General features: G+C 38.3%; 1 protein-coding gene across 1 annotated transcript in view; it reads right to left on the reverse strand.

The window, feature by feature from the left end:
• CDH18 (cadherin 18) overlaps window positions 1-19,370 on the reverse strand; it is a 273,081-nt gene that overhangs the window by 34,281 nt on the left and 219,430 nt on the right. The window contains exon 8 of the mRNA XM_074826463.1: window positions 14,085-14,338. Within this exon, the coding sequence (XP_074682564.1) occupies window positions 14,085-14,338 (254 nt within the window). The remainder of the gene's footprint in view (window positions 1-14,084; window positions 14,339-19,370) is intronic.

Raw genomic sequence — 19,370 nt, forward strand, 5'->3', positions numbered from 1 at the left:
TAATCAAAGTAGAGGGAGGGAACAGAAAAGAAGAGATTGACAAGACATTTTTTCTCAAAGCCAGAATAATTTGTGACAGCTTTTAACAAATGAAGCAATTACAGACCCCTATCAAGCCTTCCTCACTATCTTGATGAAAAAAATAAGGAAAAAGATTCTATTATATACATCATTGGTTTTTCTGATAATTTGTCAGCCCTGCTTTCATTCTGTGAAGTTTTTAATATACGGAAGCTATATATAGTTCAAAAAGATTTATTTGTCCAATCTAGTTGCTCTTATTTCTACATCACCAAAAGTGTAATTGCCAGCTAATAAAAAGTGGTGCACTTAAAAGCTGCCAAGCTCAAAAAAATTAAAAATAACTTCAGTTTTATTTCTCTCACAATGTACTTATTTAGACTATTTGTGGAAAGGAAAAACAAACAAGCAAACAAACATTTAATTGAATTATATATTAAAGTAAGATATGATGTGTGAAAAAGCAAAAGAAATAAAGCACTAAAGAAGGAGGCAGCAATTTGAGTGAGTCACCTTAACTGGTCAAAGATAGAACACTCAGTGGAAAAGCCATCTAGGACTTGATCACTTAGGATAGATATGCCTTGTTGGAGAGAACCTGAACCCACCTCTCCTGCCTGCAATAAGTATTTTACATATGCCTTACAATATGCTATTCTTGCTTGCGGCATTCAAGATTTTCTTTTTGTGCTTCCAGTATTTTCAGGAATTATGAGTTTTCAGAACTATGTCAGGCACTAGAAGTCAAAGCAGCCAAAACTAGGCTAGAAAATCTTTCCTTCTTGCCTGTTCTCTGTCTTTCCTTTCAACATCATGAAGAGTGAAACAGTTCCCATATGACTGTGGAGCTGTTGGAGACAGCAGACCTCAGTTCCCACCCATTTGATGTTTCTCTGGAATAAGGATATAATTCGCTGTCTCCCATCTGAGCTACAGTTAGACCTATGTGTGAGTCATTAACTACCAACACCTGAGAATAACTCATTCTAAAATACACCAGAAGTGCTCAGTAAAGACACTCTGCATATGCAAGATGGCAGCTGAAGTTGCTTCAAACAAGTAACAGACTCAAACTGTCTTCATACTGAAAGCAGACTGGCAAGATCTTGATTATATAGGACATGGGGGGACCATTTTTAAGAATTTAAGACAGGAAATATTTTTTCAGAGGACGTTATTTAATCAGTGTGCCCCAAATTGGATTAAAAAAATCAAAACAAGTGATGTTGCCAGAAAAAAGAACAAAAAATAATGCTGAATTTCTAATTGCTGAATCACAGTGGACATTGCAGACACACTACTGAAAGTTGGTATGCTTCTCAGTGCTCAGTAAACTCAGGAGATGAACTAAAAGCAAACTCCTGACCAACATTCATCAGTCACTGATCATGACACACTGAATGTTACAGCTATCCAAGAAAATTTATGTTGCTTTTGAGGAATATTGGAATCCTCTGAGGACCCATTACACAACAAGTAAACAAACAGAAAAGGACCACACAGCTATCATGCTGGCATTATTTTATGTGACAGTATTGGTCCAGGCCACGCACACCTCTTTATTTGGGAATCAGGATTTGGTTTTCAATTTCAGAACAACTGATTTTTCCAGTGTCTCTGCAGGTCTCAGTCTTCCATGAAGCACAGATTTTTAGGTTCTCCAAGCATTTATTTGTCATGGAAATGTTTTGAAAGATGGTGTGAATATCAGTGGAGGAGTCGCATCACCTATGTGCACAGGTAGCCTTACCTTTTACTAATTACAAAAACTTTGGCGACAGAGTGGTATCAACATCTAAAAGTCCATTAAGCTGCCATGCTTGCCAGAGACTTGTGTTGAGATTTTAACTTTGTACAGAAGATACATGCTTCAGGTGGAAAAATCCCTCCGTGCCTTATACCTTACCCTTGGCAGTGTAGAAAACCTGAGCTATGACAAATACTTGGATTATCTTGACTATACTACTATTAAGTCAGAAATAATGAACATTTGGTTGTGTTGGGCAAGATGGACAGTGCACATGTACACAAACACCCTTTACATGATGGATTGGAATGCTGACAGAGGAAGCATAGGAAGCATAATTGTTCCTCAGTTTTCTTGGAGACCTTAGCAGGACCCTTTACTAGTAGAACTTACAATCAGGTATGCAATGATATAATTTAATTCCTTCTCTCCTGCTACAGCCTTGTTTTTCTTGACTCTAGGGGTCTCCTGATAATGACAAGCATTATTTTGTAAAAAAAAAAAATAAAAATACGCTTCACTGACCTGTTCTTACAGAATACGTACTGCAAATCCAAAACAATTTATAATACAAGTGTCTTGTTCCTGCAGACATTTATTACTGTGGACATTGTTTACTTGTTTTCAACATCAGGCATAGTGACTACTTGTGCTGACCACAGAATCATAAAAATAGGGCTATTTAGTATTTGTAGACAGTAGCTTAAAAAAAGACAGGATTTCAAATTGGGCTTAAATGAAAAAAAAACTTATAAACTAAGAATACTCAGCTGGTTTTGTGTGTGTGTGTGACTTACAACAACTCATTACCTCTCCAAGTAAAGTACAGGAATAAAACTGACAAATATCTGTCCCAAATATGAAGCTTGTGTAGGAAAACTGAAGCTTGATTCTGTTATGAACTGTGACTACCTAACACTTCATCTTCATAGACATACAGTAAAAGATGGCCTTATTTTTTAAAATATGAACACCTTTTTCTAAATTAGTTATTTAAGTGTATTCTATAGAAGCTCAAAGCTCTCAGTTTAAAGAACTCAGTAATGGATGAATAATTTCAATTGTATTTTCTGTGTCATTAATGGAAATAAAGTGATCCTGAAGTAACTTAATGTACTAACAATTTTACTTCCAGTGATAGAATAATGAAAAATGTTTCTAATTTATCCACAGTAGCACTTCCCCTTTGTGTGCTAAATTTTGCATACAGTTACAGATATATTGAAACATTCACAGCTCAACAGAATTTTTCTTGATCATGAATAAATAAGAGGGGCCCTTTCTTGTGCTTTCCCATTATTATAATGTTCAGTTCTCCTCCATTACTCCAGATTCTTCCCTAAAATTGCTTTGTGCATCATATCTAAAGCAGTCATTTGCACTGATGCTGTTCCCAACCTTCTTGAATGTCTCAGTAAAATAAGGTACAGAAGATATCCTCACACAGCAAAAGAACTAGGAATGCTATTGTAAAGCATGGCTCCCAAGTGCTTTAAAAATATTTTGTTCAAGAAACTCCCTCGGTAGAGCCACTCATTTTTGTTATACGTAAGAGGACATTTAGAAGAAGTTTCATTGTCTTTACAAAGTGCTTAAAATTTTAGGCCTTTATAAATACTAGCCACTGATTTATCTACATGTTGAGAATAGAGGCCAGGTATATCCATAAATACAGCATACTCCAGAGCTAACGATGCTTTACGTAGACTTCTGAATTCATTTAATCTAGAAAAAAATTACTTTCATTTAGATAACAGTGGCAATAAAGATAGTCATACCCTTCCCCTCTTACCCTTCTCTCCACCTCTACTGAGATGCTTTTCAACACTTTTTCTAGACTACAAAAAGCTATAATGCAAGTTTTGAATTTCAAACAGTTACTTCAAAAGCGAATTTTCACCTTAATTCAGTTGACTGTTTCTTCTTACTTAGAATGCATTTATTTGAAAATGAACCTATAATATTCATTGCAGATACTTGTTTACAGACATTTACTCATGACAATGCTGTGTGAATTAGCATACTTTTAACCATTAAATCAGCACATCTGAGTTGCATGGCACATGTTAATAAAGAGACTTAATAACAAGACATGCCTAAATAAACAGCTCTCCATAAACTGTTTACATCCAAACCAACAAGAGAAGCCGATCTTAAGGAAACAACATTAAAAAGGATCATGAATATAGAAAACCTATTAGTCACACTATCTGAAGAGAATCTGAAGGAAATTAAATACCAAAACTCAATCCTGCTAGCACTGGGAAATGCAACACGTGCCACCTTTTTATTAGGCAGATTCACTCAACAGAAGGTTTTTCCCAGGTTTCATCCATGTCCTTATTCCAGCTTTTGACCAAAGCAAGTCCCTGGCTCCTGTGACTTCATTCCTCACTTCCTGTCTTTTAGTGAAGCAGTGGTTCAGTGATGACAGATATTCCCACCATTTTTATTGAAAACTAAAAGCATTTGCATGAATTAAGAAATAAAGAGAAATATCTATTTTCAGATGGGCCTTAGGCAGAAGGGCATTCTAGACATATACATCAGTTTGCAGTATTAAAGTAGTCAAGCTCTAATAATACGGAGACTGCTTAAAAATGGAGAAAGTTTTAAGATGCTAAAGGAGTTTAGGAACATTAATGATTTCCAAACCTTTTAGGAGGGCTTCTGAAGCTAAAACCCACAGGAATTTTCAGAATCTCTCTCCCTGAATTATTCAGTCTTAAAATAATATTAACATCAGTTTGTCACTTGACAGACAAGTGACATAGTCTGTTACTATTCCAGTACGTCTCTCCAGTTATTTTGCTTTAAGGAAGTGCCTTGAGTTTGAGTTTTTAAGTAGTTTTGAGTTTTTAATTTATCTTTTCTTTTGTCTTTAATCAAGTCTTTTGCTTATCCTTTCATTATGCTTTTTTTAATTTATTACCCTATTTACCAAGTGCAAACAAGAACTCTGTTACAAATATCCACCCTGGCTACAAATTTACTACTGCTAATGAGCTTCCAAAAGCCATGTGGATTCACGGGTCACAGTACTTCTTTGGGCTTTTGTGTTGAGACATAGGTAAATAGCCAGCTCTCTAATAAACAAGTGAAACTGGTTACAAAGAAGCACTTAAAAAAGGTCATGGAAGAGGATGGATCCTCTGTCAAACCAATCACACCACCTAGACTTATTAGAAATCAAATGCCATTATAAGGAAACCTGTTTAGTTAAAAATGCAAGTAAGGAAACTTTCTCAGAAGGAGATGTTCAGACTCAAAGTATAAAGATTTTTTTTTTATTTAAAAAAAAAAACTTAAAAAAAGAAGTAAGCAGAAACTGCACAGGGTGAGGGAGGGAGGTATACCAGGATGAACAGCGAGAGAACTGATCAGCTCCAACTCTCCCTGTTTGGCCAGGTAGAGAGCAACAAGAAATGGGCTGTGTTGGAATATAACTCTGATGCATGCCTTTCATCTTCTCTCTGCCTCCTGACAGCACCTCTCCTCATGAACCTGGGAACCAGCAGCATCCCCTTGAAGCCAGATGATGTGGTGGGGAGACATTCTGTTGCCATGATGGTCTTGTACTACACTACCTCCCTTCCAGGGCCAGTCTATTTCCCTGTAGTTCAGACAAACTTCTCCAGGAGAGAAAAGCAACAGTGAAGTTTGAGTCAGAAGTTGGGATTTTCTCCCTGCAGTGTGTTTAGTAGATTAAGGAGACATTAGATGTTTCAGAGCTCCTCAGCAGAAGACTACTGCTGAGAACTACAGCCTTCAACTGTGCTTTCCAGTTGTGAAAATGAAATACAGTTGAAGAGATCTTGGAGAAGGTAATCTCTCTGTTTATCATTCCTTTGCCTTTTTTTCAGACAGGCATAACATAACTTTGAGAAAAATACTGTTCCTCTCAAGACTGTTTGCAGGAACTCAGTTTGACATGCTGTTCCTACTGAGTTAGCTCTGGTGCTGGCTGCCAGCTGACATCCATCAGCTGATCAGCAGTACCTTGTTGCTTCCCATATGGGACTCCTGGCTTGTCTCTCATACTGAAATCTCATCTCAGCAGAAGTGGCAGCCCTCCCTCTCCTTGTCCTTGGAGATGTGAGGTGGCGGATCCCAGGAGGCACAGGGGAGTTGCAAGCAGTGAACCGCTGCCTCCCAGCAAAGCCTCTGAGAGGCAGCCACTACTGGTTTGCATTTCATGCTGAGTTGAATTCCTGCTCCTGTTCTCATTTCTATCCACCGTGCATTGCTAGCACACTGCTCACCTTGAACACTGGAAAATGGGAATGCTGTTCATTTGAAGGAAATTAGTCCTGTACACCCATCTTTTCTAGCTGACAATTTCTGTCTGCATGTGTTAACCACCAATCATCTTTTCTAGATAATTCTGCCAGTAAATGTAGGCTAAGAACAGCCCATGCTTTTAGAGGTATAATTCAGAAGTAGAAGCAAGATAAGGGTTCATCTTCCTGACTTTACAAATACCTTCAGAGGATTACAACCGTCCAAATGCATTTAAGTAGATGTGTTGATGGTAGAACTGTTATATCAAAGTTGCTTTTTATTGATATTTCAATGCTGCTAAGAAATAAAGTGCAGTCGGTGCTACATGAGAATCACTTTTTGTTCCTAAAAGGTTTACCAGCTAAAGAATGGTATTCTACTTACATATTATCTATTTTTTTTTGCTCCTCAAACTAAAGATTAAACCAAATAAACCCATGATCAATAGATTTATGCCTATTTATTGGTGTTGAGTAGTCCTATCAAAAGACTACACTACAAAGATGTTCAGATACGAAGGCTGACTCATAAAACCAATTTAAAATACTGCAAGCATTCTGAAGTCAGTGGAAATTATAGAAACATAAAGATGATGTCCTGGCATGAAAAATCAGACTCTCAGTGTCACCATATAAAGATGATCTGTCAGTGTTTTCTCTCACAGCTCTAAGTGAGAGATGGAGGTAGTTCTGGTTGCTGTGAGATTTTGACCACCATCCCAAGCTGGATGCTTCCTAGTCAGAACAGCTGTCAGAACAGCTTAACAGTTCCTGCACAGAGAGATGGACATTTTTGTTAGTGGGAGGTCTGGGACACATAGCTCAACAAGAATCTAAATTAATAATTTCAGGCCTCAGGGAAAAGATCAGCAACATATCTCCCACATCAACATTATAAAGAAATGTTTTAAAATTATTCCTCCCTGTGAAGACAGACAGAGAACCAGAGAAGGAACTGGAGAAAAATTCCCTTTTGTCTCCAGCCTTTCAAAATAAGGTGTTCTTCTTCGGGTGTGATTTACTGACAATCTTAGAGAAGAATAATATTGGAGGAATACAGAGAGCAAACGAATGAAGGAGGTGAGACGGAGGAGGGGGACACAGCTCCTCTCTGCTAAGTAACTATGAGCCATTCACATACCCTGTGAAGATATCAGTGTATTTCTGTAGGTGTTGATCACAGGGTTATGACAGTGTCATGCTTTGACAGTCTGAGCAGAGTGGAGGACAGATGTCTGTCTTTGCCTCCACAAGGGCAGGGTTGGCAGGATCTGGGGGGGATGTTCCCCCATCAGGCATGTAAGGGAGGTACAGTCACTCTACATGATGGTATTGATCTCAGTAGGCTGGCCTAAGTACAGCTAATAAAGCATCCTGTGCACAGGATAGCAGAAAAAAACCTGATGTTATGCCACTTACATGACATTCAAAGAGCAAGTAAGACAAATGAATACAACTAGGTGAAGAGGCTTTTATATTTTCCAGCAGGGGATCAATCTTATCCTCTTTCCCTACTGACAGTAGCGGGGAGCAGCACAGAAACTCATAATGCTCTCAGAGGACAGGAAGAAAAAAAAATATTTAAAAATACAATTTTCATTTTCAACCATCCCCCAATTCCTTACCACACTCTGTCCCGCACCTCCCTTCACTTAATATGCTGATACTGTATGTCCAAAATTTGAGTGACTGAGTTTGACTCAAAAGTTCAGGTTTTATTTTACCTCTAGTAAATATAAACTTTACACCATAAAAACAGTCTATAACCAGAATCCTCCACAACACTTTATGTCTTTAAGGTTCTTAGAAATAATAATAGGAATACATGAAACTCCATGGGTATCTTCTTTCCTCTACATATGAGCATGCCTCTTAAAATACCATTTACTGAAAATCAACATGACTTTCTAAAGGCTGATGCCAGGAAGTATTTAACTTATGTCTTTTACGATCAATGCAACAAAAGTTAAAATAAGTTTCTGTGCCTGATGCAGGAATTGAAGAACAATTTCCTACACCACATTGTTATAATCCTATGTACTTGTCACTCATTAATTTTTCAGTATTCTATCTGAAAGGGAGAGAAGGCTGTCAATTTAAATCAAATGAGGGTAAGGCAACTTTGAATTCATTATAGCTCCTAGATACCAGCTATGGTGTTGGAATGCACATTTTTTACTCATATATATGTATCATAACCATTATTATACATCACCTATTATAAGGCAATACCATAAGACCATTAGAAAAGTGAGAAGCCAGAATCAGGGCTAAGATTGTACTTATATTCTTCACTAACAGCACAAAATTAGCAGTCTGATATTCACAAAAAAACCCCACAAAACAAAAAACAACACACAAAATAAAGCTTTTTCTGACTTTCCTTGGTTATTTCTGTTTGCTACTTTGTTTTTATTTTTTGGTGTTTGTTGGCTGGTTCTCCTTTTCCCGGAAGTAAAATAATTGTTTTCTATAACATACAACCATGTGCACCTTTATGTTTCATATTTATTTTTTTCTGTGTTTTACTGCTTTTTTAGCAGTAGTGTCAAGAGCACAGTGAAGAAAGATGTTCATTTTATAGTGACATCAGGAAGGCACGAAGACTACTTCAGTTTTCCTATAGCTACTCAATTTCAGTCCTAGAAAATAAAATTCATTATAGTAAGGTAGATTACAGACTGGTTAGGGTGCAGCACAAAAATTATTTGAATTCCAATGTATTAGTATAAAAAAGCCTTCCAAGATTCCAAGAAAATATAAGGTTATTTTTAACCGAGTCATGATAGATATTCTGAAAAGGGAAGGTACTTATATTTCTAATCCTTTGACACTACTATCACATGCTGAGTAATCAGTACCTGTACTCCGTTTGCCAGGAGTCTTCAGTTAAATAGCTGGGAAGAGACCATTCCTGTCCAGAAATGCAAACAACCTAAGTCAAACATAGTAAGTGGGAGAACAAATGACCAGAGGGGACAGAGACCCCTAGTTCTCAAAACAGTGATTTGCCTCCTGTACCACTGCATGACAAAGACTGCACAGCAGCAGCAAAAGGAGTAAGCTCATGTTACCGCATTTCTGTAATAGCACGACTTATTTCTCAAAAACTACTCTTACCATATGGTGTTCATAAAGACTTTCAGTTCCTCATAGGACAGTATCAAAAATCAAGTTAATATGAGGGAACTTGCCCATGTTATGCAACTACTTTCACTATTATATCAGAGTTTCATGGTCTCAAAACTATGCCTTTGCTCTTTTCTGAATCACTAACTAACCTTGAGGAGGCTTAGAGAACAGCAGCAACATTATTTTTCTGCAAAGCACTCCACTGAAAACAGACCAGATGCAGTCAGAAAACTCCAAGGATCATCAGGAGTATGTGTTGTGGCTAGACAGACTCACCACCCAAGAATTACCGACAGGAAGATGGCAGGGTTTCGACAGGCACTACCGCAGCCCTGAGGCAGTACTAGCAGCCTAGGGCTGCTTCCAGTGCACATATGCAACTTGCCAATTAAAAGCTGATTTCAACCCTGATCTCCACAAAAGTCTTCCAAGTATGGGTTCAGGAAGAAAAAAGATCATTTCTAAGTAAGTATGGAGAGATTAAAAATTAATAATATACTAAAAGATTATTACAATTAGAGAATTTAATAATCATCCTTTCTTTCATATTGTATGGGAAAATTTCAAGACCCACTTGAACACCAGATACTATTATAAGACATGCCTTAACCCTGATCTTTTCAAGCAACAAAAGATTTTGGTATGGAAGCAGGCTACTCGACATAATGCAATGAGAGGGGATTAGTTTCTCATAAATGTTTCAAGGCAATAATCCCTGTGAATGAATTGCAATTTAGGATGTTTTCCGATGATTTAGCACACATTTTTTTAAGTAAACAGCTGTTTATCAAAGCATTCAAAAAATCTTTATCTTTAAAATTAATACATGATAGATTTTTAATATCTTTTTTATGCTTTCTATGATTGTTTGCTTTCCATATCTCAATAGCATAATAACCTTTTATTTCAAAACATAACATTTTTAAAAGTTTCCCCGAAAATGCATTTCTATCTATTGAAAGGAAAAAAATCAACTTAAAAGAAAAATCCTTTAAAACAGTCCAAACAGATGATGTCTGAATAAAAGAAACCTCTAATAGCTACATTTGTTATTACAGACGTTCTTTTGCTGGAGTTGAAAAAGTAAAACACTAATACAAGCACTGGCACAAAGTCAGTGACCTCTGAAGACTGCTCAGCTCAGGAACAAGCTGAAATCACTGTAATGAAATTGCAGTGAGGAACTAAGGACAAAAAAGTTTTCAGCTCCCTCTCTACTGATAACAGTAGAAGTTGTTATTTATTTTTGTGTTTAGCTCAAATAAGTTTCTAAAAGATTTCCCTTCAGCATTGTTAATTACTGTAACTACTCTTCTAACCATTATTTCTGGTTATAAGAATCATTCCTGCCACCAAAACAAACTGCTACTTAATTGGGCAGTGAACAAAACACAGCACTATATATCGTTTAGCAGCTGGACAGCAAAGAAGTGATGCAGTTGCAGCTGTGTGTGCCTAATTCTTTATCAATCTCACACACGGCAATGAACATCATCATAAAGTGGAAAGGCTGCACAACTGGATTAGGAAAAACTGCTAAGAAAATCGCTGCTCCGTAGCTGTCCTGGAGTTGTATCTGAGCCAGTTGGCTGAGGAACTATTACTCCATTGCTCCACACAGATCAGCTGTGCAAGTCCTATTTGTAGCTATCTTCCCTGGAGACTATGTGATCTGTGCTTTCTAAGAAAGATACATTGAATCTTCCTGATTTTATTTTTATAATCACTATTTTTATTTTGAATGAACTAGGAGTTGTGTGGAAACCAAGGAGAGACGTGATCTCATTACCCTTAGACTATCTTTCAGACTCATCAGGGTTTCAGACAAACAGTGGAGGCGTTTCTTGGAAACCAGCACAGAAGGACATAAGTGCACTGTGTACATGCTTCTGAAAAAAAACAGTCTCCTGCTTGCCATTGTGAGTGGAGCGTGGGACAGAACCCTGCCTCCGGTGGAGCAGCAGCTCAGCCCAGCCAGCCTGGCACACTTCTCAGGTCATGCACCATTTCCAACCCATAGTTTCCCAAGTTGCAGCCAAATCTTGAAACAACACAAAGCCCTTCTGCACCATGTCAGTGTTTGTGGGTGAAGTGAGGTGAGGGAAGGGGGTTAAAGTTGTCTGTTCCCAGAGAAGCCTTTCTCCTCCAACAGGAGGACGCTCAAGGAGAACCTGGGGGCACACCAACCCAGCCTGGTGCCTCTTCAGAGTCCCATGCACCAACATGCTAGTCCAGGCCTTAGAGGATTAGCATCTTCATAAAAAGCCCACACACTTAAAAATGACATTCAATGTCAGTTCCACTGAGATGGATAAAACCTGGCTAGAGAGTGGACCTGGTCACAATATAATGATATGTCAAGGATATCTGAGCGGCTACTGCCCTTGCTGAATCCCTCCAACATGTAACTGAGGGCTGGCTCCTTTCAGAACTTCATGATTCAATAAGTTGTGCTAGCACTTTATTTTTTTCCCCACTGAAACAGACAGGGAGAAGGAACAATGCAAAAATGAATGTCAGTGGGTGGAAAAAATAGGACAGACAAAGGACAATTTTTCTCCTCAATTATTTGAGTAATATGGATATTTAATATTCTGGCCTCAATCATTGGTTACAAATTTGTGTTTGGAAAAAGGCCAATACAAAATGCAAAATATTTGGAAATATTTCTCCTTCAATCCCTCTATCTCCAAATTATTGCTCATTTCACACAAAAAATCTATTTCTGGCCTTACCAGCTTTTGTACAAACTGCTGCTACTTCCCTTTTACCACTGTTGTTTTACCCCTTTCTAGACAAACCTCTTAGGGGCCACAGACAGTTGAATTATGGAGCAACTAGTCAAATCTGCACATGCCCTTCCTACTCCCAAACTACCATGATGGTTAATCTGTCTGACTGTGTTAGCTGCTGTTTCAGAATTATAGTATTAAAGCTACAGGCACTTGGCAGTTCTTTTCAGCAAAATTTTGTTATTTATGTTATGATTTAGACACAAATACCATAGTGGCAATTTTTCAAAGGCAATAACTTGCCACTAAGAAATTGCATATATTGATTGTCTGACACTAGACATTTTGAATCTTAGGCTATTAGCACAAGAGAACCATAAAAACCTGATGCTTTCATTGTTCTGCAAAAATTGTTTCATCTTACCAAGACTATTACACATACCCAGCAGAGTTCAACTGAGTCAGGAGACTAAAAATGCCCAATTAGCTTAAGAAAAACTGTTTTCCAAGTATATACTCATATGATTTCTACAAGTGCTCTACCATTATGTCATAAAAAGGAATAGCATCAAATATGTTTTCATGAAGAATTGTTTTTCTGAAACATTTTAAATCCACTACCACCTTCAAGACAAACATTCATGTATTGTTCCATAAAATTCTCACACTGCATGTCAGTTTAGAAAGTAACTCATCCCACAAATGAGGCCAGTAAAAAAAGTCATTGGATCCTATTATATCTGAAAACATGTAATTGAAATCTTTAAACCAGTAATGAATTCAAACCGTGATTCCAGAGTGTTCAAGGTTAAATCCAAATGATATTAAATTTATAAAAGTCAAATTAGCACCCATATATAAATTTTTTTGGCATCAATGATTTTTCAAGCTTGTTGTGAAGATATTTCCAGCTCCATTTCAGTTCCTTAACTTCCAAGCCAATTGTTATTATAAGACGTATTTTGGCCAGAGCAGCAACACAGAACTCTTCCTTTCTGTCCTGGTTTGACCAGGATAGGGTTAAGTTTCCCCAGCAGTGGGGGGGGAGCTCTAGCCGGGTTATTCAGATACCATGGGGACGTCACATCCTGGCGCGTCACATTTCCTGGCGCGGGAGCGCGGTGCGCGTGGTTTTGTACATCTGCTCCTCTCACTGCTGTATTTGGTAGCTATTTTGCTCTGTTCATTGCTATCACTATTACTGTTATTGTTATTGTTGTTGCTTGTTGTGTTGCTATTGCACTGTTGTATTAAACCTTTCCTTATTTCAGTCTTGGGGCTTTGTATTTCACTCCCTTTGTGGGGGAGGGGCAGCGGCCGCATGGTCTCAGACCCCGGCAGGGGCTAAACCACCACACTTTCTTTTGGTGGTTTTTTAATTTTTTTTTTATTTCTAATGAGAACATTTTCTTTAAGTATGAATTTCATGAAAAAGACTATCAAAATCTTCCCATCCTACTATGTTACATATTCATTTAGTTTGCAAATAATGCATCTGATGCTGCAAGTGCTTGCTTCTCAGCACTTCTCTTTGTCCTAGACCTCACAATTGGAGATAGTATGACATATCCCTAGCGATACCAGTGGCGTGAATTATTACAACCATTCTACTCTTTTGATACCTCACTAAAACTGAAGCATATTACAAAATAATGGCTTCCTCCTCAAACACGATTTTGCAAAAATTATACTGCTTGTCTGTGAGGAAAGATGTACCTAAACCAGTTGCTGTCTTGCACAAGCACCTGGGACAACTACAGTGTGGCAAGTGTGCAGAGGGCCAGCACAAGACCCACATGATGGGGAAAACAGCTTTATGATCCTGAACAGATTTACAGCTAGTGGCAGAATACTAACTGGCAGCAGGCCAGTGAAGTGCACCATTTTATATGATGTGGTAACATATACTGTCCTTGTTTGGAGCAGTGCTGATACAGGAACTAGTGCACACAGACCTCTTCTCAGACCAATGGCTTGATGGCAATTTTAGTGCAAACCAAAAAAGGCTGAAGATTATTCATTAAATCTAATCCATACAGACTGATCATGACATTGTTCTGACCTATGTTTCCCTTTATGTACTAAAATAAAAGACACAGTTTCATACATCCCGGATCTCACTAACCCTTTAGCTGGTGGAACTCAATCCTGTATAATTTGGATTTACTATACCTCACTAAACTGTTGGCAGTGTCAGGATCTTGTGCTGTTACTGTGCCAACAGTAGTCCCGATCTTCGCATTTTCATAAACTTCCATGACATAGGAAGGCATAGTGAAGAGCGGAGGTTCATCCACATCGCCAACAATGATCTTCAACATTGTTACATCTTTGAATGGTCCCAAGTGCGAAAAGCGGAAATCAAGGTGAGTATTTGCTCCTTCAATATTAAGTGTGTATGATTTCTTTTTCTCGTAGTTGAGTGGCTGTTGGCAGAAAAAAAGATTTATCAATGCCATTCTGTGCTTCAGTTCAGCTTGCTAGCAAGCTAGCTAAATCTTTTCCATTTAACTTAAACCACATTTCTTCATGTTATTGGAAAGGGACAATATTCTGTGATACTCTGGCAGCCACTGTCATACGTTGTAAGTAGAAGGATATACATGAAGCAGGATGGATTCAGGTATTCTCTACAACAGAACTGTGGGCAAGGTACCAATTCTGGAAAAACTCAGGGTTTAGAATGAGCCTCAGAGTCTTCTTCCATGACAATGTAAAGTCTCTGGATTTTATCACCTTTCAATTTTTATTGGTCAATGCTAAATACTGGAAAAGGTAGAGACATATCCCAAATGAAATTAACTTCATATCTTTAATTAACAAGCTTAATAGATAGTGATAGGGCTACTAAAATTCTTTTGGGCATCTCTTCTGTTAAATCCTCAACTGAAAAACACCTCCTTGCAGAAAAATACTCAGTTATCATAACAGATATCATAAGAGACAGGAAATTAAATGTGTAAGAGTAGCTTAAAGATGTGCTTGTGTGCTTTTCTAATCAGAAAGGACGCATCCCTATATTCTAGACCATTTTCTTTTCAATTCTTTACCACCAATGAGACAACTCTTCAGCCTGTCTCACCATGTACTGCTGTGCTGCACCTGTATTATGCTGTCATAAATGGGAAGAAAGTCTGCAGCTGGGGATATGACTTCAGCAGGGCCTAATGTTCCAATAAAACCCAATAGAAGGCACATCCCCAGCTGTACCATCCACCAGAAGCACCACTGTCACTTTAGCATTGCCCTGTTATTTAAAGGAAGAAGATGGGGGCCTGACTCGTATCACACAGCATGGGCACTTTCTTTCTTAGGAGTCCCATTTCTATCTTGTTATTTACACATCTCCATAGTTCAGCTGGTTTTCAGATTATTGTGAAGTAATTTTACTGACAATATATTTATTTTTACCCTACATTATCATGCTATTACACTGTCTTACGCAAGATATAAGATAAACATGACACACCCAACTCTCAACTCTTCCAGTGTCAGATAGTTATGTAGTAGAAGGGACTAAAAGGATATTTAACTTAAAATTACACAAGTAATGAAGTTCCATTAGCAGAATTAAACAATGTCTTTACTGGGAGCCATGTTTACAGGACAACAACTTTTTTGAGTTGGTTTATTCAGTCTCACTAAAGTAGCTGACTATTTTTCATAGACAGCCCAGGTGGTCATAGAACAGATTTCGTTTCAGACGGCTATTTTTCAAATGTGCTATGTTGAGGAAAAGCACTCATTCTTGATAATAGACACCTCAGTACTTACCGGGTTACAAATTTATGGCTTCAGGCAATTTATAAAGGACATGTAGGTTAATATTTATTATCATACTGAGCAAAGTAGGTAGTTTGTACATATATATATGGTACTACCACTAAGTTTCCAACAGTCTCATAACACAAGCATAACACTTGAAGTTGCATACGTGTGGAATCCCACTACAAGCAGTATCATTCTGTGTGGACCTGACAGGCTGACTGAAGAGATCTCAGCACAAATATTCAAGCCTTCAACCAAGGCTAAACTGGTATTTCCTATCACCCCAAAGAGTAGAAAAGTAGTACTTAAGGCAAGAAATATGACGAACTCAATGTGTGATTTGTCAATGTCAGTGTGTATTTTGTAGATAAAATCTGCAGTAAATTTGATGTGTGATATATAAGAAAAATAGTTGGTTCGGATTTACATATGCTACATATTTCTTTGATTTCTCCTCTGTGTATATTGAAGGACAATTAATGCATTTTCTTAACTCAAACAGTATGAGACTTTTTTGCATTTTGCTTTCTCTGTCTCCCTTTCCTGAATGTAAAAATAAAAATTTTAAAGGCATGGAAATTTACCATAGCCTTATAAATCTATTATTATTAAAAAAAGAGCTAAGTATACTACTTAATTAAATAAATTCATAAATAAATATAAGTTTAGTAAATTTTAACTCAGATGCTGTTCATTAATTTATGACTTATTTCTGTTATGAGCAGGGAAATGTTAAATAGTAATTTGCATTGCTCTGCAGCATACATATTCTAAGATTAAACAAGTTTATAATAGGATTACAAATTGCAACTATGATGCCTTTTTTGAAAATTAAGTTTATACTGACAATTACTGGATTAGGCTATACAGGAAGATTAATTTCTCCCAGAAAACACACAAGGAATAACAAAAAGTCCTGTTTTCTTTCTTTTGTGTAGTTATTCAATCAGACATTACCCAACACTTTTTGTTTGTTTGTTTTTGTTCAGAAATACAGGAATAATCCATTCAGATAATCAGAAAAAACTAACAATTCAACTACAGCCAAAGAAGGTTTTTACTTTCATTTTCTTTCTTCTTCTTCCCATAACATCTCTGAATGAAAGAATCAGATACTGAGACATAAAAGGAAAAAGAGCTTACTCTCCTGCACTGTGATCCACAGAGGTTAAAAGACACCACTATTTTCAACACTGAGCTATCTTAGACAGAAAAGACACACACTGTACTAAGGATTACTATTTCTAGGGTTCACAGTTAGTACCTTTTTTTTTTTTTTTTTTTTTTTTTTTTTTTTAAATTTTGCTTGTTCTCTCCTGAGGAGAAGCAAGGAAATGTACAAGCAAAGCAAGCCCAGTGATATTCTACATCTTTGAACAACTCACAAGTCCAGTTGTTACAACATTTTTCCTTTTACTTTCGATAAAATATTAAAAAAAAAAAAAGAAATATGGTTGCAGTTTGAAAATATAAAACTGTCTTTTCCTGGGTTTCTACTTAAACACTGTGCATGTGTTAAAATTCACATTTATCTTACATTTCAAGAACAAATTGGATTTCCATTTATAGCCTGTCTAATGCTGTGCTATGAAATCTGCTCATAGACTCATCCATTATTTCAGATAACCTGATCTGTTCACCTGGAGGTTTTTATTGCCTTTTTTTTTTTTTTTTTAATCTATTACTCACAGAATCACAGAATCATCTAGGTTGGAAAGGACCTTGAAGATCATCCAGTCCAACCATTAAGCTAACATTGACAGTTCCTAACTACACCATATCCGTAAGCACTACGTCGTCCCGACCAAAACACCTCCAGGGACGGGGACTCCACCACTGCCCTGGGCAGCCCATTCCAATGCCTAACAACCCGTTCTGTAAAGAAATACTTCCTAATACCCAGTCTCAGCCTTCCCTGGCACAACTTGAGGCCATTACCTCTTGTCCTATCACTTGTTACTTGGTTAAAGAGACTCATCCCCAGCTCTCTGCAACCTCCTTGCAGGTAGTTGTAGAGGACGATGAGGTATCCCCTCAGCCTCCTCTTCTCCAGACTAAACAACCCCAGTTCCCTCAGCCGTTCCTCGTACAACATGTGCTCCAGACCCTTCACCAGCTTTGTTGCCCTTCTCTGGACATGCTCGAGTAATTCAATGTCCTTTTTGTAGTGAGGGGCCCAAAACTGAACACAGTCATCAAGGTGCGGCCTCACCAGTGCTGAGTACAGGGGTAAGATCACTTCCCTGTCCCTGCTGGCCACGCTATTGCTGATACAAGCCATGATGCCATTGGCCTTCTTGGCCACCTGGGCACGCTGCTGGCTCATGTTCAGCTGGCTGTCAATCAACACCCCCAGGTCCCTCTCTGACTGGCAGCTCTCCAGCCACTCCTCCCCAAGCCTGTAGCGCTGCTGGGGGTTGTTGTGACCCAAGTGCAGCACCTGGCATTTGGCCTTATTGAAACTCCTACAGTTGGCCTTAGACCATCGCTCCAGCCTGTCCAGGTCTCTCTGCAGAGCCTCCCTACCCTCGAGCCGATCAACACTCCCACCCAACTTGGTGTCATCTGCAAACTTACTGAGGGTGCACTCGATCCCCTCGTCTAGATCATCAATAAAGATGTTAAACAGGAGTGGCCCCAAAACCGAGCCCTGGAGGACACCACTCATGACCGGCCGCCAGCTGGATTTAACTCCATTCACCACAACTCTTTGGGCCCAGACATCAAGCCAGTTTCTTACCCAGCAAAGCGTGTGCCCATCCAAGCCTCGAGCAGCCAGTTTCGCCAGGAGAATGCTGTGGGAAATGGTGTCAAAGGCCTTACTAAAGTCAAGGTAGACAACAGCCACAGCCTTTCCCTCATCCAATAAGCAGGTCACCCTGTCGTAGAAGGAGATCAGGTTTGTCAAGCAGGACCTGCCTTTCATAAACCCATGCTGACTGGGCCTGATCACCTGGTTGTCCCGTATGTGTTGTGTGATGGTACTCAGGATGAGCTGCTCCATCAGCTTCCCGGGCACCGAAGTCAAGCTGACAGTCCTGTAATTTCCTGGATCATCCTTCCAACCCTTCTTATACATGGGCATCACATTGGCCGATTTCCAATCTGTCAGGACCTCCCTGGTCAGCCAGAACTGCTGGTAAATGATGGAAAGCGGCTTGGTGAGCACCCCAGCCAGCTCCTTCAGCACCCTCAGGTGTATTCCATCCGGTCTCATTATCATAATCATAACATTCAGCTTAAAATACCTAAACTATTCTAATTTAGCAAGAATTTGGTCATAAAAATGATAATGCAAAATAATTTATATTTACAAAGGAAATATTTCAACTATCCCATCAGATTCACAATAGGACTCTTTTAAGTCCAAATAGACAAACAAAAAAATGTATCACTGTCCTGTCTGACCTCTTGCTCTCTCTAAGAGAAGCACATACTCAAATAAATGACTTGTAAAGACACTTTTAATGTGTAAAAACTAAGTTTGAATTCTTCCTCATTTAACTTACAGAGAAACCTTGAATATCAGTTGCCTATCTCAGTCATTAGCTGTATGAGAGGCATCACTTTCCTGTCTCTCTAGAAATCTAAATAAATTCGAGATTTACTTAAAATTGTCCCAACACTGAAGATCATTAAGTCTTTCCTGGAAAGAGAGCAAAACATTTAAATTTTAGATGGACCTAAACA

This window comes from Strix aluco, chromosome 1 (genome assembly GCF_031877795.1).
Source record: "Strix aluco isolate bStrAlu1 chromosome 1, bStrAlu1.hap1, whole genome shotgun sequence".
NCBI classification, from domain to species: domain Eukaryota; kingdom Metazoa; phylum Chordata; class Aves; order Strigiformes; family Strigidae; genus Strix; species Strix aluco.